General features: G+C 46.8%; 1 protein-coding gene across 2 annotated transcripts in view; it reads left to right on the top strand.

Annotated features, from left to right (window-relative positions):
- Positions 1 to 2,227: 2,227 nt before the first annotated feature.
- Positions 2,228 to 14,724, top strand: part of LOC144145997 (short-chain specific acyl-CoA dehydrogenase, mitochondrial-like) — a 42,145-nt gene continuing 29,648 nt past the window's right edge. The window contains exons 1-6 of one of the 2 annotated variants that reach the window (XM_077677896.1): positions 2,228 to 2,383; positions 3,162 to 3,304; positions 4,650 to 4,799; positions 10,051 to 10,162; positions 11,626 to 11,741; positions 13,061 to 13,267. In XM_077677896.1, coding sequence (XP_077534022.1) covers positions 2,329 to 2,383; positions 3,162 to 3,304; positions 4,650 to 4,799; positions 10,051 to 10,162; positions 11,626 to 11,741; positions 13,061 to 13,267 — 783 coding nt within the window. In that variant the 5' untranslated portion in view covers positions 2,228 to 2,328. The remainder of the gene's footprint in view (positions 2,384 to 3,161; positions 3,305 to 4,649; positions 4,800 to 10,050; positions 10,163 to 11,625; positions 11,742 to 13,060; positions 13,268 to 14,724) is intronic. The other variant, XM_077677897.1, reaches the window with a different exon arrangement.

Raw genomic sequence — 14,724 nt, forward strand, 5'->3', positions numbered from 1 at the left:
GTCATTCAGTGCTTCAGGAGGAAAAGAAATCCTCCAGCTCGCCTTGCGTCACTTGGTGCGAGTTTCGCCAGTTTTAAAGACGAAGGTGTAACATCAAACGCGAAAACTGACCGTACATATACGTGGCCTCGGCGGGGCCACCGCTGTATGGACTGGTGTACTTGAACTCATTTCGCCAGAGCAGCAGCCAAATCCTCTCACTACGGCGCTAAACCGGCACCTTGGCAGAATGGAACCTTGCTGCCACGTGCTGCCAGCTGCAGGTGCACGTGGCAGTACGTATACGCGTAAACGGATGCGCACACACAGCTCTGACTGCTGGGGAACTTCAGCGTGATGAGCATCCAGTCTGCTTGTCAGAAAACGAAGGCCTGTATGCTTCTTTCTTTTTGGACAACAAACGTCACATGGTTGGCCGGTTCTTCATCACTTGCAGTGGTAGGCTGTTGGACAGCTGCTGCTATGACCAGAAGCAACATGCGCACTACTTACATGGCGTTTGTATACAAATTATGTGCAACAACGCTTTTATCAATTTGGTGTTGACAGGAGCTGTGGGCACAGTTTATGTGGGAGACTATATTGGCGCTACATTTGCTGCCCTTACCAGCGTGTGGTACAGCGCTGTGCTCTCGCTGTTTATTAGTTACCAGCACAATTTTTACAACGGTGTGTGAAGTTGGTGAAATGAAGTACAGTGTATCTCCTGGATTGGTCGGTGCTTCCTGCTTCGGCGTGATTCTTTCCAGGCCATCACTAACAAGGGTGGCAAAGTTGGGCTTGTTCCAGAAGCCAAATTTTTTGGCACTTTAATTGTGATCAGTACTTGTAGCACTGCAGTGTACCTTGTAACTTTGGAAGCTCGGAAAAGTTGGTACAACATGACCAAATATACAGAGTTGTAGGCACGAGGAAAAGAGGCATATTAACACGCGTTTACTCCAAACATCTTTTTGTCACATCTAATATAATTCAGGCCTCTTTTGTCCCAGCTGTGCTGATTTCACTCCCCAAAATAAGGCACCTGCTGGTCTTTTTATGCACAGAAAATATGGTGAGGTTCCAAAACATTTCAGGCTGCTGCGCCAAAACTATACGGACAAAAACGCTGGTGTTCAGCGGCGCGTACTACAGCTAGTGCACCAGAGTGGAAGATCAAGTGCACTGGGCACCAGTAATCTAGAACCAAGAGAACTCTTGTCAAATGAGGACCTTCAAAGGTATTCCTTCGGCCTATTCTTCTCCCCACAAAAGCCACAGATTCTATGATCTAAATGGGAGCGCAAGCAGCCTTCATGCAACACTATTTAGACCTTTGCCGGCAGAGTCTTCAGCCAGTGCCCACGTTTGAGGACACAGACCCATTCTTCCCTATTGAGCCACAGCAGATCAAACCTGATGGCGTGATGGGGTGCGCACACACCTTCCAAAATAAAAAGAAAGAAAGAAGTGCGGTTACAAAAGCCGGCGAATTTAAACCTGCAACACAATCCTCTGAATCCTCCACTCGGAGTGGTTTTGCCTTGCCCGCAGGTGCGCCGTAGATAATACAACACGTACCGAACGACAGCCGATGTACCAAGGAGGAGAGTTATCAGCCTGCGCTTACGGCTCGTACAAAAAGCGCGTGCTTTTCATCGTAAACAATGAAAAGCACAGCCGACCTAAACATGAGTGCCGGCACGGCCGCTTTGCACGGCCGGCATAGTACTTCGTACTAGTTTCGGCGATCAACAACGACGACCAAATCCAAGAAATAATAACAAAAAACAGGTGACGTCACTTCCGTGGGGCGCTCCAGCCAGCCCCGATCGGGCGAGGCTGGAGCACCCCGGGGGAAAGGATCCCCGGGGTGCAGCAGCCTTTGCCTTGAATCAAAGGCCCACTGCTTAACCGGAAGTACGTCACGATGAAAGGGACGCAAAAGGGACGTTTTCAAAAGGGACAGTTACGAGAATACCGCCCCAGGACAGCGCAAACCGCGCTGGTCGCGAAGCGGGCGAAGCAGGCGAAGGGTCAAAGGCGTGCGAACAATTTTTATTTTTTGTTGGCACGCGGCGTGCGAACTAAAAATAAAAATTGTTCTCACGCGGCGTGCGAACTAAAAATAAAAATTGTTCCCACGGGGCGTGCGAATAGGGACACCCCGGTGGCAGACCAGCGTCAAGTAGCGCCGTCTACAACTCCGCTCCGAATTTCATCGCTCCCCTGTGCGGCGCGCGCCCCGCCGACTGCCGCCCGTCACTCTTTCCACTTAGTTGTACAAACAGCTGTCCCAAGGCTGTCCATTCTTTCCTCTTTTCATCGCACTTCAAATTCCTGTCGGTCATGTCAGCTGCTGTGCTTCGCCGGGCTTTTTCTCGGCCCCTCAGACTGTGCAGCCGTAAGTGCCTGCAACCGACGCATTCGTTTCCAGGGGCTGTTTCGAAGCTGAGAGATAACTCCAAAGCAGCAGGTTGTTGACAAGTCTAGCTGCCTCCATGTGTTTGTTCTTCTCCGATAACCTTAAAACGAACCCCTAATTTTTCTACCCGCCTAACACGTAGGCCTGTCTGACCCGAGATGCAAAGCATCTTTGCTCCGCGGTATCGCCGCTGTGATTTAAGTGCGTGCTCTTTGGGAAAGTACGGTGGCCTTGAGACTACACGTCCCACCACACCCAGCGTTTTTCCTCTCTGATGATCCCATGTTTTCTATCAAGTGCGTTTTTAAATATTTACAAGAAGTTCAATTTTTAGACCTCATTTCATACCACGCGTAATCACTCCCTGGCCCTATACACCAGCCATGCTCATTGTCGTTTTGTGATTTTACTTTTGTTTTTGCTGACTGTTCGTAGTGTTTAAGGTTTTACCCCTCATATATGACTATTGTTTTGGCGCTCTTTGCCCTAGTTGGCCTTGCGCCATAAACATCCAACCATCATCACGGTGGCCTTGAATTCAAGCGCATGGTTCCCGTCGGGTGGATTGTATGTTTTCAATTTAGAGGTCCAGTGTTACCCGCTCACAACATAATCCCACAAGTATTAATTGCTGCACGTCAATGCTAAATAACTGGCCAGTCGTGCGCATATGCGTCAGAAAATGTCTGGTGTCGAATTCCTTTGCTGCGACCTTTCGACTGCAACGTGCGACCGGCTTCGTGCCGTACCGTTTCAGGGTGGCAGTGCGTCAGGAGCCTCTATGTTGAGCTCCCAGAAACGCACGAGATGCTGCGCAAAACGTGCAGGGAGTTCGCCGAGAAAGAGCTCAAGCCCATCGCAGGAGTCCTCGATAAAGAGCACAGGTACCCGCGGGAACCGGTGAGAATTATAACATCGACGTGCTAGACGGTCGAGATCATAACCCCCTTCCCACCGATGCATGCACATGAGATGACTTGTATTTTCTTTCTACTTGGCGTAATTCTGTGGCTTGCATTTCGTAATTAATTAGCGTTGGTCAGATTGCATACTGTAGGTGTCGCCATTGTAATTAATCGTTTTATTTCATGCACAGGTAATTTGATTGCCTGGTGTCCCGGATTTTAGCGTCGGCCAAGGCTAGACCATGTCTCGGATTGTATGGCAGAATCCAGAAGCAATTAATTAGTCCACGTTTGAACGAGCGAGCTGTTTTTATCGACCTTGTTACCTTCTCTCGCTCTTGGAAATGTTTTAGCTAGTTAATGCTTACTAACATTGGAATGTGCTCAGAAAAAGCAACATTACAGTTGTTTTCATATTTCAAGGCTTTAATAATAAAAAAAAACCTGTATGCGAGGAGAACAGCCCAATAAGAATACATATTGAAGAAAAACTAATTGGTCTCCGTGCACATTTTATTTTGATATATTTCAGCTTGGTTTTATTACCTGTAGTCACTAATGCTCTTTGTGAGGAGATCATAAAACACTTGTAGTGCATGCCTTACAATACGCCTACACCCAAGGCTGTTACGTGCCGCTGTGGCTTCCGAGTCCAATGGTATTTTCCTAGCGAATAAAAATGTTATCGAGCAATATAAACTTGGGGCAGTTGGTAGCAATCTACAGCCCCCTTCTTTTTTTTTTTTGTAAAGTATGTAAAATGCCATAGAGGGACAAATGCGGCAAAGGGACGAAAATGCAAAGGTGTGCGCTTTCCCTTATTCCTGTGAAACGTATACAAATGACGCACGCATCGGTGCTGTGTCTGGTTGTCCTCCCTTTTACCACGTTGTATGCAGCGCTGGGGTGTTTTTCAATGGCAAACCAACTATCCCAACATTCACCTTTAGCTGGTTTCACAATAAACACAAGCGCAGACTGGACGTGTCTTCGGCTGGCATGTCTAAGATCGGACGATCGCCAACTTTCAATAAAATTGTTTATTGGGGGTCTGTGCACCTATATGCACATTTCTTCCTTTCCCTTTGCATATTGAATGCGAATAAATTGTGCGTATCCGCGGTAAACAATTTTGCTGAAAGTTAGCACTCGCTCTGTATCTGCCTTGTCCTCGCCAAGTCTGCACCTGTATTCATTGTGAAAACCATGTACTACCAACACTCCCAAACCTCTTCCCTTCTTTAATCCCTTATTCCAAAGCACACTGATTGGCTGAGTGTTGTACACAAATCTACAAATGACGGTTCATTGTCACTTGACGCTTCTGTCATATATTCCAGATCCGGAAGTTGGGTGAGATGGGCCTGATGGCAGTGGCTGTGCCTACAGAACTGGGTGGCGCAGGGCTGGACTACCTGGCTTACGCCATTGGCATGGAGGAGATCGCCCGCGGATGCGCTTCCACCGCCGTGGTCATGAGCGTCAACAACGTATGTTGTGGTCATAAATGTATGTCCTTCGGGATGCAAGTAGCGGCAGCGTGATTGGGCAGCCTTGAGTGGGCCTGTTTTGGACTGGGCAATGCCGTAAGAAAGCTCGTACCCTTGTGAATGTTGACTCGGTGAGACTTAACCACGCTCGCCCTTTATGCTTGAAAAGAGGCTGCTTTGGCTTTTGTTGGCTGCACAGCTGACATTAGGAGGTCATTGCAGCTCTTACCTTTGTATCATGGTGTCGTTGCCCTCTTCAAACGGGAGGAATTGTTGAAGTACCGTTTTAGAGGTGCTTTGCAAAGCTGCTCACCTAATGCTTTCTAATACCCCTGTCACACAGGCACTTTCAATCCGGATTGAAGAGAAGCGCGATTGACTTTTCGAGCACACTTGACGCATTGCCATTGCTACACGGCATGTTTCGATTGAGAAGTGGCACCGGTTGCACTCACGTACTCCAGATGGTGGTAAAAATGTACTTTGCGACCGGCGTCCGGTAACTCTGCGCGGTCGTAGGTATAGGGAACTATATAAATGTTACTGCACACTTATTTGGGTAAAGTTATTTGATACAATTTGTGCCGTTAGTTGAAGTTAACTTATGTGCCATTAGTCAGCGGGCACACGAGTATCACCGCTTTCATCCGGTCGTGCTTGGAAACCTCAATCGCGCTTGAGAAACCAGGATTGAGTTCAAGCGGGATCGATTGCGATTGAAACTGCCGTCTAGCAGCGCCGGATCCGGATTAAGCTCGATCCGGATCGACTCAATCGCTATTGAAAGTGCCCGTGTGACAGCGGTAGTACTTCCCTTCATGCCTCAAAGCATTGTGGATGCTATAGGCCTTTCCAGCGCTGATAAATACAGTGCAGTGGCAGAAGTCCCCGACTAACGACTAAAACTGACTGGACTCTGGAGTATACAGGGATGGGGGGAGCAAACTTTTGGGGGAACTTCTGGGATATTGTATGTTCGTAAAGTCACACGGGAAGCCTGTAGTGATGAGTTGTGGGGAGTCCCAGGTAATGGACAGGTTAGCTGTGCTGAACTGTGTGGGGACCTTCTCAAACTCCGTTTGCATACATGACTGGACAATACTACGTGGCTAGCCCAGTTTCCATGTGCATGTAATCTTCCCACTGGGCCACACTGTCTCGCTTGGTGCACAAATGGAAGCCCATAAGGTCGGCTTCTGATTGGTCTCCTGCCGAAACCTCCACTCGCAGAGATATTAGACTATGATTGCATGTATCTTCACTGGTCGCCCTACAATAGCTGCCGCAGTGACAAGAAGCCAAGCCCGAGCCCGTGGTCGACTTAGCGACAATGTGTGCCACGAGTGACAGTCGTGTATAATCCTTTTTGAAAGTATCATGGCCGCGCCAGAAGTTTCAAATTTCAAAGCTGAAGCTTACTGTTAACTGGCTGGTAAATTATTTTTATGGCAGCAATAAGTTCAGGGGCATTTGCCAGCTTTCTGGCATAAATAGGGGTGTGCGAATATTCGAAAATTTTGAATATTACTCGAATATTAAACATGGTATATTCGTATTCGCTTCGAAAACTATATATTCGAAACATTTCGAATATTCGGAAGGGTTCGAATAATTGGCCATTACCGATTATTTGCATTGATTAGTTTAAAGGAAGGGGGGGGGGGGTAAGGCGGCTTTCAACTTCGGAAAAATGTCTTTTTTTTTTTTTTTTTGAAAGCCACGTATTCGGTTTCTATAATGTTTTCTATCCTTTGCGTTTGCTACGGTTTTCCACCAAAAACCGTCGCAAGGTGGCATAAAAATACTTTTGCCATCCGTGGCGACAAAACGTTAGCGCAAAAGGGCAAAAAAACTGCAGTTTTCGCAGCGCTGTATCTCCGCAACGGGGCCACCGGGCGCGGCAATTTTGATGCCATTGGGTCGGCCGAGCGATCCACTTTCCGCTCCTGGCAGTCTCTTTTATGTTCGTGTATTGAAGTGCATGTATTGAAGTTGTGCATGTATTTAAGTTGGAGCGAGTTATGCAGAATTTCATACCAAGCTTTGAAGTAGCTCATTTGTATCCTTGTGGTATGAAAACTTCTGGCAATGAACACCTGCACGTAAGCTGCTTCTCCAGGCAAGGTTATAATGCATAAAATTAGCCAAAACTCAGTTTTCAAATTTAAGTAATAAAAAAAGAGTGCTTCACTTGTTGCCATGGCTACAAGACTGCAGAGTGAAGTTGTCCAGTACAATACAAGCAATCAGCTAACCTACTTTGCATTGAAAGCCATCTCCTCACCGTTTGGTCCGCAAACTGGGCTACGTACTCTTTACAGAGGAGCTGGATGTGATCTTTTGTGGAAATAAAAAGGCTGCAAAAGGCACTGCGATTTCAAAACAAGGCATTACAGAAGCCCCGTGTAAAAAGGACACGAAAGGCTACAGCCCTAGCGACCCTTGACGAATGAAGTCTATGTTGAAACTTTAGGAAGCCATTTTATTAAAAGTTTTTTTTTGCCACTTATGTCTCTTGTTCCAGTGATTTCTTCGTGGCCGCTAGGTATATTTTTGATTCCGTTCAAGACGTTACATTCCCTGTTGACCAGTTGAAGTCGTGACACTATTTGTTTTTAAGGCTTACTTTTTGTGAAATTTTTTATTCAAATAGTCAGTCATGGTCTATAAGCCTGCTGTGCATTCACGTCTAAAAAAATGAAATTTAAAAAAAGAACTTGTGTTCTAATAAAAAAAACTCTGACTCTGAAGACCTTGTCCATTGATTTGGGAATGCAAAGCACTTTGAGCAAGTTTTCTGTCATGTTTCATAGGTCACTCAAGTTCGGTACAAGGTGAACAGAAAGAAAATTTTATAAATAGCACACTTTTAAAATATTGCTTTGTAATTTTTATTGTGTTATCGGAGAAGCATTTCCAGTTGCTGTGCTAATGTTCATTAAAATACAAAAGAAATAAAAAAGTTGATTTCAAAAACCTCGTCCCCCCATAATTTATTCGATATTCGATTCAATATTCAAAGCTAGATATTCGTATTCGATTCGTATTCAAAAATTTTGGTATTCGCACACCCGTAGGCATAAAACATCTAATCCGCCTCTGTCATTGCGGTGTGCTGCCACCTAGCGTGCCTAGCGGAAGTTGAAGCGGTAGGGTTTGCCGGCGTTTCCTCCGGCTGTGTTCTCGTTGTATGCACGGCAATCCCACATTACGGCGAGGAGCAGCCGAAGTTTTTCTTCTGTGTTGGTGTTTTGACAGCCTCTGGTCATCACATAATACCAGGCGGCTTCTTATCACTGAATGAGGGCTGGCAGAGAAATTTTGGACAGATCCGTGTGCCGTTCGAGTAGCAGAGCGAGCAGTACTTGGAGTTGTCTGGCATGAAGTGCGATCGCCAGCTCAATAAAGGCCGGCAGTTCGCAAAATGCCTTTAAGCGCTGGACACATGTACGATTGGTACACGCGATTCGCATGGGACTGATCGTTACGACTGTCGCCACGACTAGTCGTACGCGTGAATTTGAGACGGCCCGATGCGCGCATGAGATGTGTCGTTGGCGTCGCTCCGCCCACTGTTTTTGCTCCATGGTCAACTACGATGATCGCTCAGCTGAATTTGTAGATTCTGCGCGTTTGTTCACAAGAAATGGATAAAGCAAGCAATCGTGAAGTGTTTTCTGCCTTTGGAAACAGTCCGCGCACACGCCGGCCGCGCCTGCCAGCTTGGCACACTCAGCGGCTCGAACCGGCGCAGACCACGGTAGCAACCGCGCTTGTCGCTGCTCTTCTGAATCAATCTGATCTCTAAAAAGAAGTTCCACATGCGAGAAAGTAGGTGTTAGTGTGGTGAAAACTTGTGCTAGGGATTGTTGTCAGGGCTTATTTTAAAAGCGGCGATCAGATATCTGCCGCGATGCAAGCCTACGCTGACCGGTCGCCGCGGCGCGGGGTGCGCCGAGCGGCCGAGAGATGGCGATACCTGTGCGGAAGCATCGAAACAGGCTATGCAGATGTCTTGGTCACCGATCGCTCAAACGGCAGTTATAGCTTAGAGTTCCACATGCGAGAAAGGGGATGATAGTGTAGTGAAAAGTTGTGTTGCGGATTGTCATTCGCAGTTGCACAGATAGCGGCGATCAAATATCCGCCAAGATGCTAAGCCTAAAGTTCCCATCACCCGAGCTGACGCGAGCGACGCAAGCCGCCATAGCCGATCGCGTGCAGCCGACGGGAAGTGATAGAAGCCGACACCGTTCCCTTTTCGGCACTCCGAGTTACAGCGGAATGCAGCACAAGTTGTGGGCATTGTTCCGCGCACAACGAGCACACACAAAAAATCAAACGATGTAAATACAACCACGACCCCTTCCCGCTTGGGCGGGAGCTGTGGGGAATGTCGTCTGCTGCCCCTACCGGACTGCTTAGGGACTTGGCCACTAGGGGATTGCGCATGCGCAGTGGGGTTGTGAAAGAGGCGGATTCTGATTTCTTTGGGGTCTATGAACTTTGGGCATGGCCTAGAAAACTTCTGACAAAAGCTGTGCCTGTCTGTCACGTGTACATCATCTTGGGGAGTAAAACCTTGTAAAGTGGAAGCTTTCTTAGTGGAATTGATAACGGGTTGTCAAAAAACTAATGTATTTCCTTATAGAGACCGGCTGGTCGACCGAAAAGCTCTGATAAGACCTCTGGACACACGGTGCATACGTGAAACCGGGCTTCCATTGTGTCAAAATGGGTGCACTCGAAAATTGCGAAAAGGGGCGCTTCTAGATAACACAATTCACGCATTGATCACGAATAAGGAGTACAATAGTGTATACCTTTATCTCGTAAACCACGTATCGGTATCCATTTAGAGCATTCGTAGATGTGTTTGCTTAGTGTACGGAAAATCGTCACTTGGGTTTGTTCTGTGCTTGCGATTTGGGTTTCTGAGGGTTTGACGATCAATTGGACGCACTTTTATCTTTCACACTTCTCTCAACTTTATTTAGATAGGGCTGGTAACTTTTCTTGTTGCCGAATTGGCAGCGCGAAGTTTAGCCTTCAGGCAATGCTGCAGGGTCAGCACTGCTCTGCATTTGTTGCCCCGATGTAGCTAGTAAGGGCTGCTACGCTGAGATCCCGTATGTTAGTCTGCGGGCAAAAGCAAGTTCCTCTGTGCTTGCCAAACTGCTCACCTTGTTGTTTCCGGTCTGTGTAGCCAGTCTGAGTGCCTCTTTGCTGCTGCTTTCTTTTTGCACCGCAGTCCCTGTACCTGGGGGCCATCCTCAAGTTTGGCACGGAAGCCCAGAAGCAAAAGTTCATTCCACCGTTCACCACTGGCGAAAAAATCGGCTGCTTTGCCCTTACCGAACCGGGTGAGTGCACCGTCGTGAACGTGGAAAGATGTGAACGGGAACAGTACTGTGCTACGGCCGTTCGGTTTCTTTCTCATCAAGAAGTGACGTATGTGTGTGTGTGTGTGTCATGCCTTTTCATAAAACTGTACTAATGGCATTCAGTCACGCATTTGTGCCTTTGTCTAGTGCCAGGAGTGCACGAATGGGACAAACGTTTGGCAATGAGTTTGTAATTTGCAGGCAAATCGTATCGCTGTCCTGACAACCACATGTTTGGGAATGATAGGTTTTAAATGCAGGATGTTTGCTGTGCAGATGCGAAAGAGAATGGGCCAAGCGTGGCACCTGGGTTTTGTTCATTCTGCTTTCAATGAATCTAGGGAATTTATAAAGTATTCGCATTGCTTAGGCAATGGATACCCTAATTTCTGCATTAAGGCTTCCTCCTGCTATTTTTTTAGGAGTGCACTCAGGCAAGCAGGGGGGGGCAACAAAGGCTCACTGGTTATATGTACACTCATGTGAGATGTGGGAATATGACAAGACTGCACTACTCACCAACTGACAGCTTGGAATTCACTAAAAAAAAAAAAACAGCGACTTAGCTGCTCTCCCACCTGTTTCTGCTTCTGAGACAAGCCACCGTACCAAGCACCCACACTCAGACTTGCGGCATTTTGCTTATCAATGCTGGACAGAAGCTGAACTGAGACCGTTCTTCTGGCTTTCCCACAAATTTACCCGTTGGCCCAAAATGGTATGATTGCAAAGGAAAAAAATTTACCCTGGCATGAATTCTACGACAGCTAGGAAGCCAGTAGGTAGACAGAGGGGACTCAGCTGTCATATATCTTTCGGGAACCCGACATCATTGTGAGTGTCATCAGAGAGGCCTACAAAATGTGGCTTCTTAATGATTGCGATGTCATTTTGTGGTCCCAACACTGTGAGTTTAAGTAGGAGCTTAGCGTGCCAAAACTGCAGTGTACTGTAGTGGGCGACCATGGGTGAACTTGCACCTCCTGGGGACCTTCAACACACACTGAAATTTTGTTCATGTGGATCGAAAGCCGAGCTACATTACCTACAGTGTTCGGTTTCACAGCGTCAAAAAAGAAAGAAAAAAAAAAAACGTGTGGTGCTTTATAACATGTGTTGCGGTCTTGTTTGCAGGTTTTTTTTTTATTATTATTATTCCTTTTTTTCCTTCACCCGCCGCGGCGGCTCAGTGGCTAAGGTGTTGGGCTGCCGAGCACGAGGATGCTTGTTTGATTCCCGGCCACGGCGGCGGCTTTTCCGATGGAGGCGAAAAGCAAAAATGCCCGTGTGTACTAGATTTCAGCGCACGTTAAAGGTCCTCAGGGGGTCAAAATTAATCCGGAGCCCTCCACTATGGCACACTTCATCGCCTGCGTTGTGTCGGCACGTTAAACCCTACAATCAATCAATCAAATCAATCTTTTTTTTTCCCACCTCATCAGGTAATGGCAGCGATGCTGGAGCAGCTTTAACCACTGCAGTCTTGGAAGGAGATCACTACAGAATCAACGGCACCAAGGCGTGGATAACGTCTGCATACGAGGGTGAAGCAGTCATTGTAAGCATTGGCTTACAACATTGGCTTACAATTGGCTCTATGGGTACTGCGTACCCATAGAGCCAATCTGCACGTGTTTTATTTTTATACAGTAGTTATCATTTATAACGTACCAACTTGGTGTAGTGTGGCTTTTTCTTAATGCCAACGGCTAAGGTGTTGCGCCGCTAAGCCCAAGGATGTGGGTTCGATTCGCAGTCACGGCGGCCACTTTTCTGATTGAGGCACAAAGCAAAAATGCCCATGTATTATAAAGGCTTTGGTGCAGCATGTTTAAAGAGACCCTGCAGCACTCTTTGAGCAGTGCAAGTAAACCTGCGTGGCATTTAGATTACACTGCCAGGATTACCTGAGCCAAACATTACACGTGCATGGGAAGTGATGAGCTCGCAAGTCGCTGTGAAAGACGTGGAAAAACCAACCGCGTTCTCTTCAATTTTCCTCATTACGCACCCCTGGCATGGCCTAAATGACGTCATGGAGGCCATGGCTGTCCTATTGGCTGCCACTGGTCAACTTCACGGCTTACCGTATTTCTCGTATTTCCTGTGACGATCCACTGGCGTTGGCACTGTGCACCAACCTCTTCTATGCCTGAACCTGTGCGCACAGTTTTGGTGTTTATTTTCTGTTTTGAGTGCGCGCTGAGTTTGAGTGAATAACTCAATACTCCCCTTTCGACGAGACCACTCGACAATGAACGTTTACTGCTTCAAAAACGCCGTACCAGCCTGAGCACGCACTTGCGAGCAGGCAGTCGTGCTTTCTTTTTCGTGGCACCAGACCGGAAATAGACCCCTCCATGTTGCGGAGAAAAGGAGAAAACTTCCCGACCTGGGATATATTGGAACACTGCGAGTCGCGCCCCTCTCCAGGAGAGAGCGCGGAGCTTTCGTCGCGTTGTCCGCAGTCGAGTTGAGAGGGAACGATTATGCGCGATTTCTCATTGGACGTAATTTTGGTGATAGAGAACTGATAACCATAATTCTTGCGGGAGGAGATTGCTGTGACAATAGACGTTGCCCCAAAGCACATTCAGAGTAGTCGATGGTAAGTGCTGCAGGGCCCCTTTAAGGTGCCCGAGCGGTCAAAATTAGTCCGCAGCCCTCCACTGTGACACACCTCACAGCCCACGTGAAGCTTCGGCACGCTAAACCTCCCAACTTTTTTTTTTCTGACCACCAGTGTGTGCTTCCCATCGTACCTAAGCCAAGTCAAAGATACTCGTTCGCAAATTTATATTGAAATTGTGACTTCAACTCGCTCATAGGAGCTTTTTGTCACATGATGTAAACTAAGCAACGGTGTGAATCGCCCAGGTGATGGCCACAGTGGACAAGTCCAAGAAGCACAAGGGCATCAACGCCTTCATCGTGCCCATGCCCACTCCTGGCCTCAGCCTGGGCAAGAAGGAGGACAAGCTGGGAATCCGAGCGTCCTCCACGGCTAATCTCATCTTTGAGGACTGCCTCGTCCCCAAGGAGAACCGGCTTGGAGAAGATGGAGCTGGATTCAAGATCGCCATGGTGAGAGGGCAGTTTGTACTATGGCGGTTGCGTGCGGTTCTTTTAAAGAATGCACTTTTATTGTCTTGGGGCATGAAGGTGACGCATTGGGAGGGCACTGGTAAATCTTTTGTAATAAATCCCCCCCTATTGTGGAGCCGGTGAAGCGGTTTGGCGAGGGATGCAGATCTGAAAGAACGGTTGCTTGCTAATGGAAGGGGTGTACAAATGTGCTGTATTTATTCGTACAAGGAATGCACTGTAATAATGAATGAAACCTTGGTGGTGTTCTCATCAAAATTTAGAAACTTTTTTTAACGGGAAATACTACAGTCATGTTTCGTTAAGGCACACTGGTCTTAGAAACTTTTTTTTTTGCTTTCCAACCAATTTTGACGGAACTTCATGGGCTTGTTCAGTTTTTTTAGCTGATTTCAAATATCTAATTGGTTTTCATGTAAGCTAACTCATTCCCGAGTTAAGAATTTTCCTTGATTGTTCTTGAGAACAATATAAAAAAGCTATTCAACAAAAGATTTCCAGCAAGGCATGAATAGATACCAGAAGTTGTGGAGAATGGAATGTGAGGAGCAGATTTTTTGTTTCGCAATCACATACACGTTTACATCAATTCTAACTTCTTGGTTTCAAGTACTCCTGCTAACCATAAAAATCATCCTAATCAAACAACTACTGAAACAGAAAATGCAAAATGTGCTTCCCATGTTTCATTGTTTAAACATTGACATTGAGCTTCACAGTGCAAAAGAAATGATCTTCCTAGCTGCACTACATGCTGGGATGTACCTTTCGAGAATTTTGTATCGCCGCGATACCACTTGGGGTGAAAAAGTGGGGAATTATGGGAAAATTGTTATTTTTCTGTTGAAATCGGGCTTCTATGGCTTTCATAAGAAGTGGTACTGTTCCACGTACGGAATTTTTTGAGGAAAAACTGTGCAAATCAAGAGAAAAGTGATACCTAAAAAATGCTTTTTTTGGGAAATTTTTTGGTCCCAAAGACCCATTAGCCCCCTTAATATAGACTCCTCCGTTCCCCAGCAAAATCATCCATAATGTGAGTTGTCCATAGTAACGAATCAAGGTCGAAAACACGAACGTTAAGGAGTAATCGTGCCAGAAAAGAACTCGGTTTATTCGGCCAAAAAACGAGATGTGGGTTTGCACCGGTGCCTTCGATCCGCTGAGGCACTGTCGACTTCGCCAGATCAGTGCTAAGTTTTTTTTTAAACCAGTCTTTTATGTTTTGAGCAGATGCTGGGCACCTCGCTTTTGAATTGGCATATGTCCTTTTTCAGATGAGTGGAAAGCTCGGTCTCTTTACGCTTAACACCAGCCATCGCCTCCACCGAACTGACCAGAGAAGTGTACAGCCTTGCCTTTTATGCGCAGTGAATATTGGCGGGAACTATACATATTATCATGCTGTTGTCTTGTCGCGAGGCTCGGGACTTGCT

Source organism: Haemaphysalis longicornis, unplaced genomic scaffold, assembly GCF_048455015.1.
Source record: "Haemaphysalis longicornis isolate Haplotype H1 unplaced genomic scaffold, Haemaphysalis longicornis Haplotype H1 scaffold_7, whole genome shotgun sequence".
NCBI lineage: Eukaryota > Metazoa > Arthropoda > Arachnida > Ixodida > Ixodidae > Haemaphysalis > Haemaphysalis longicornis.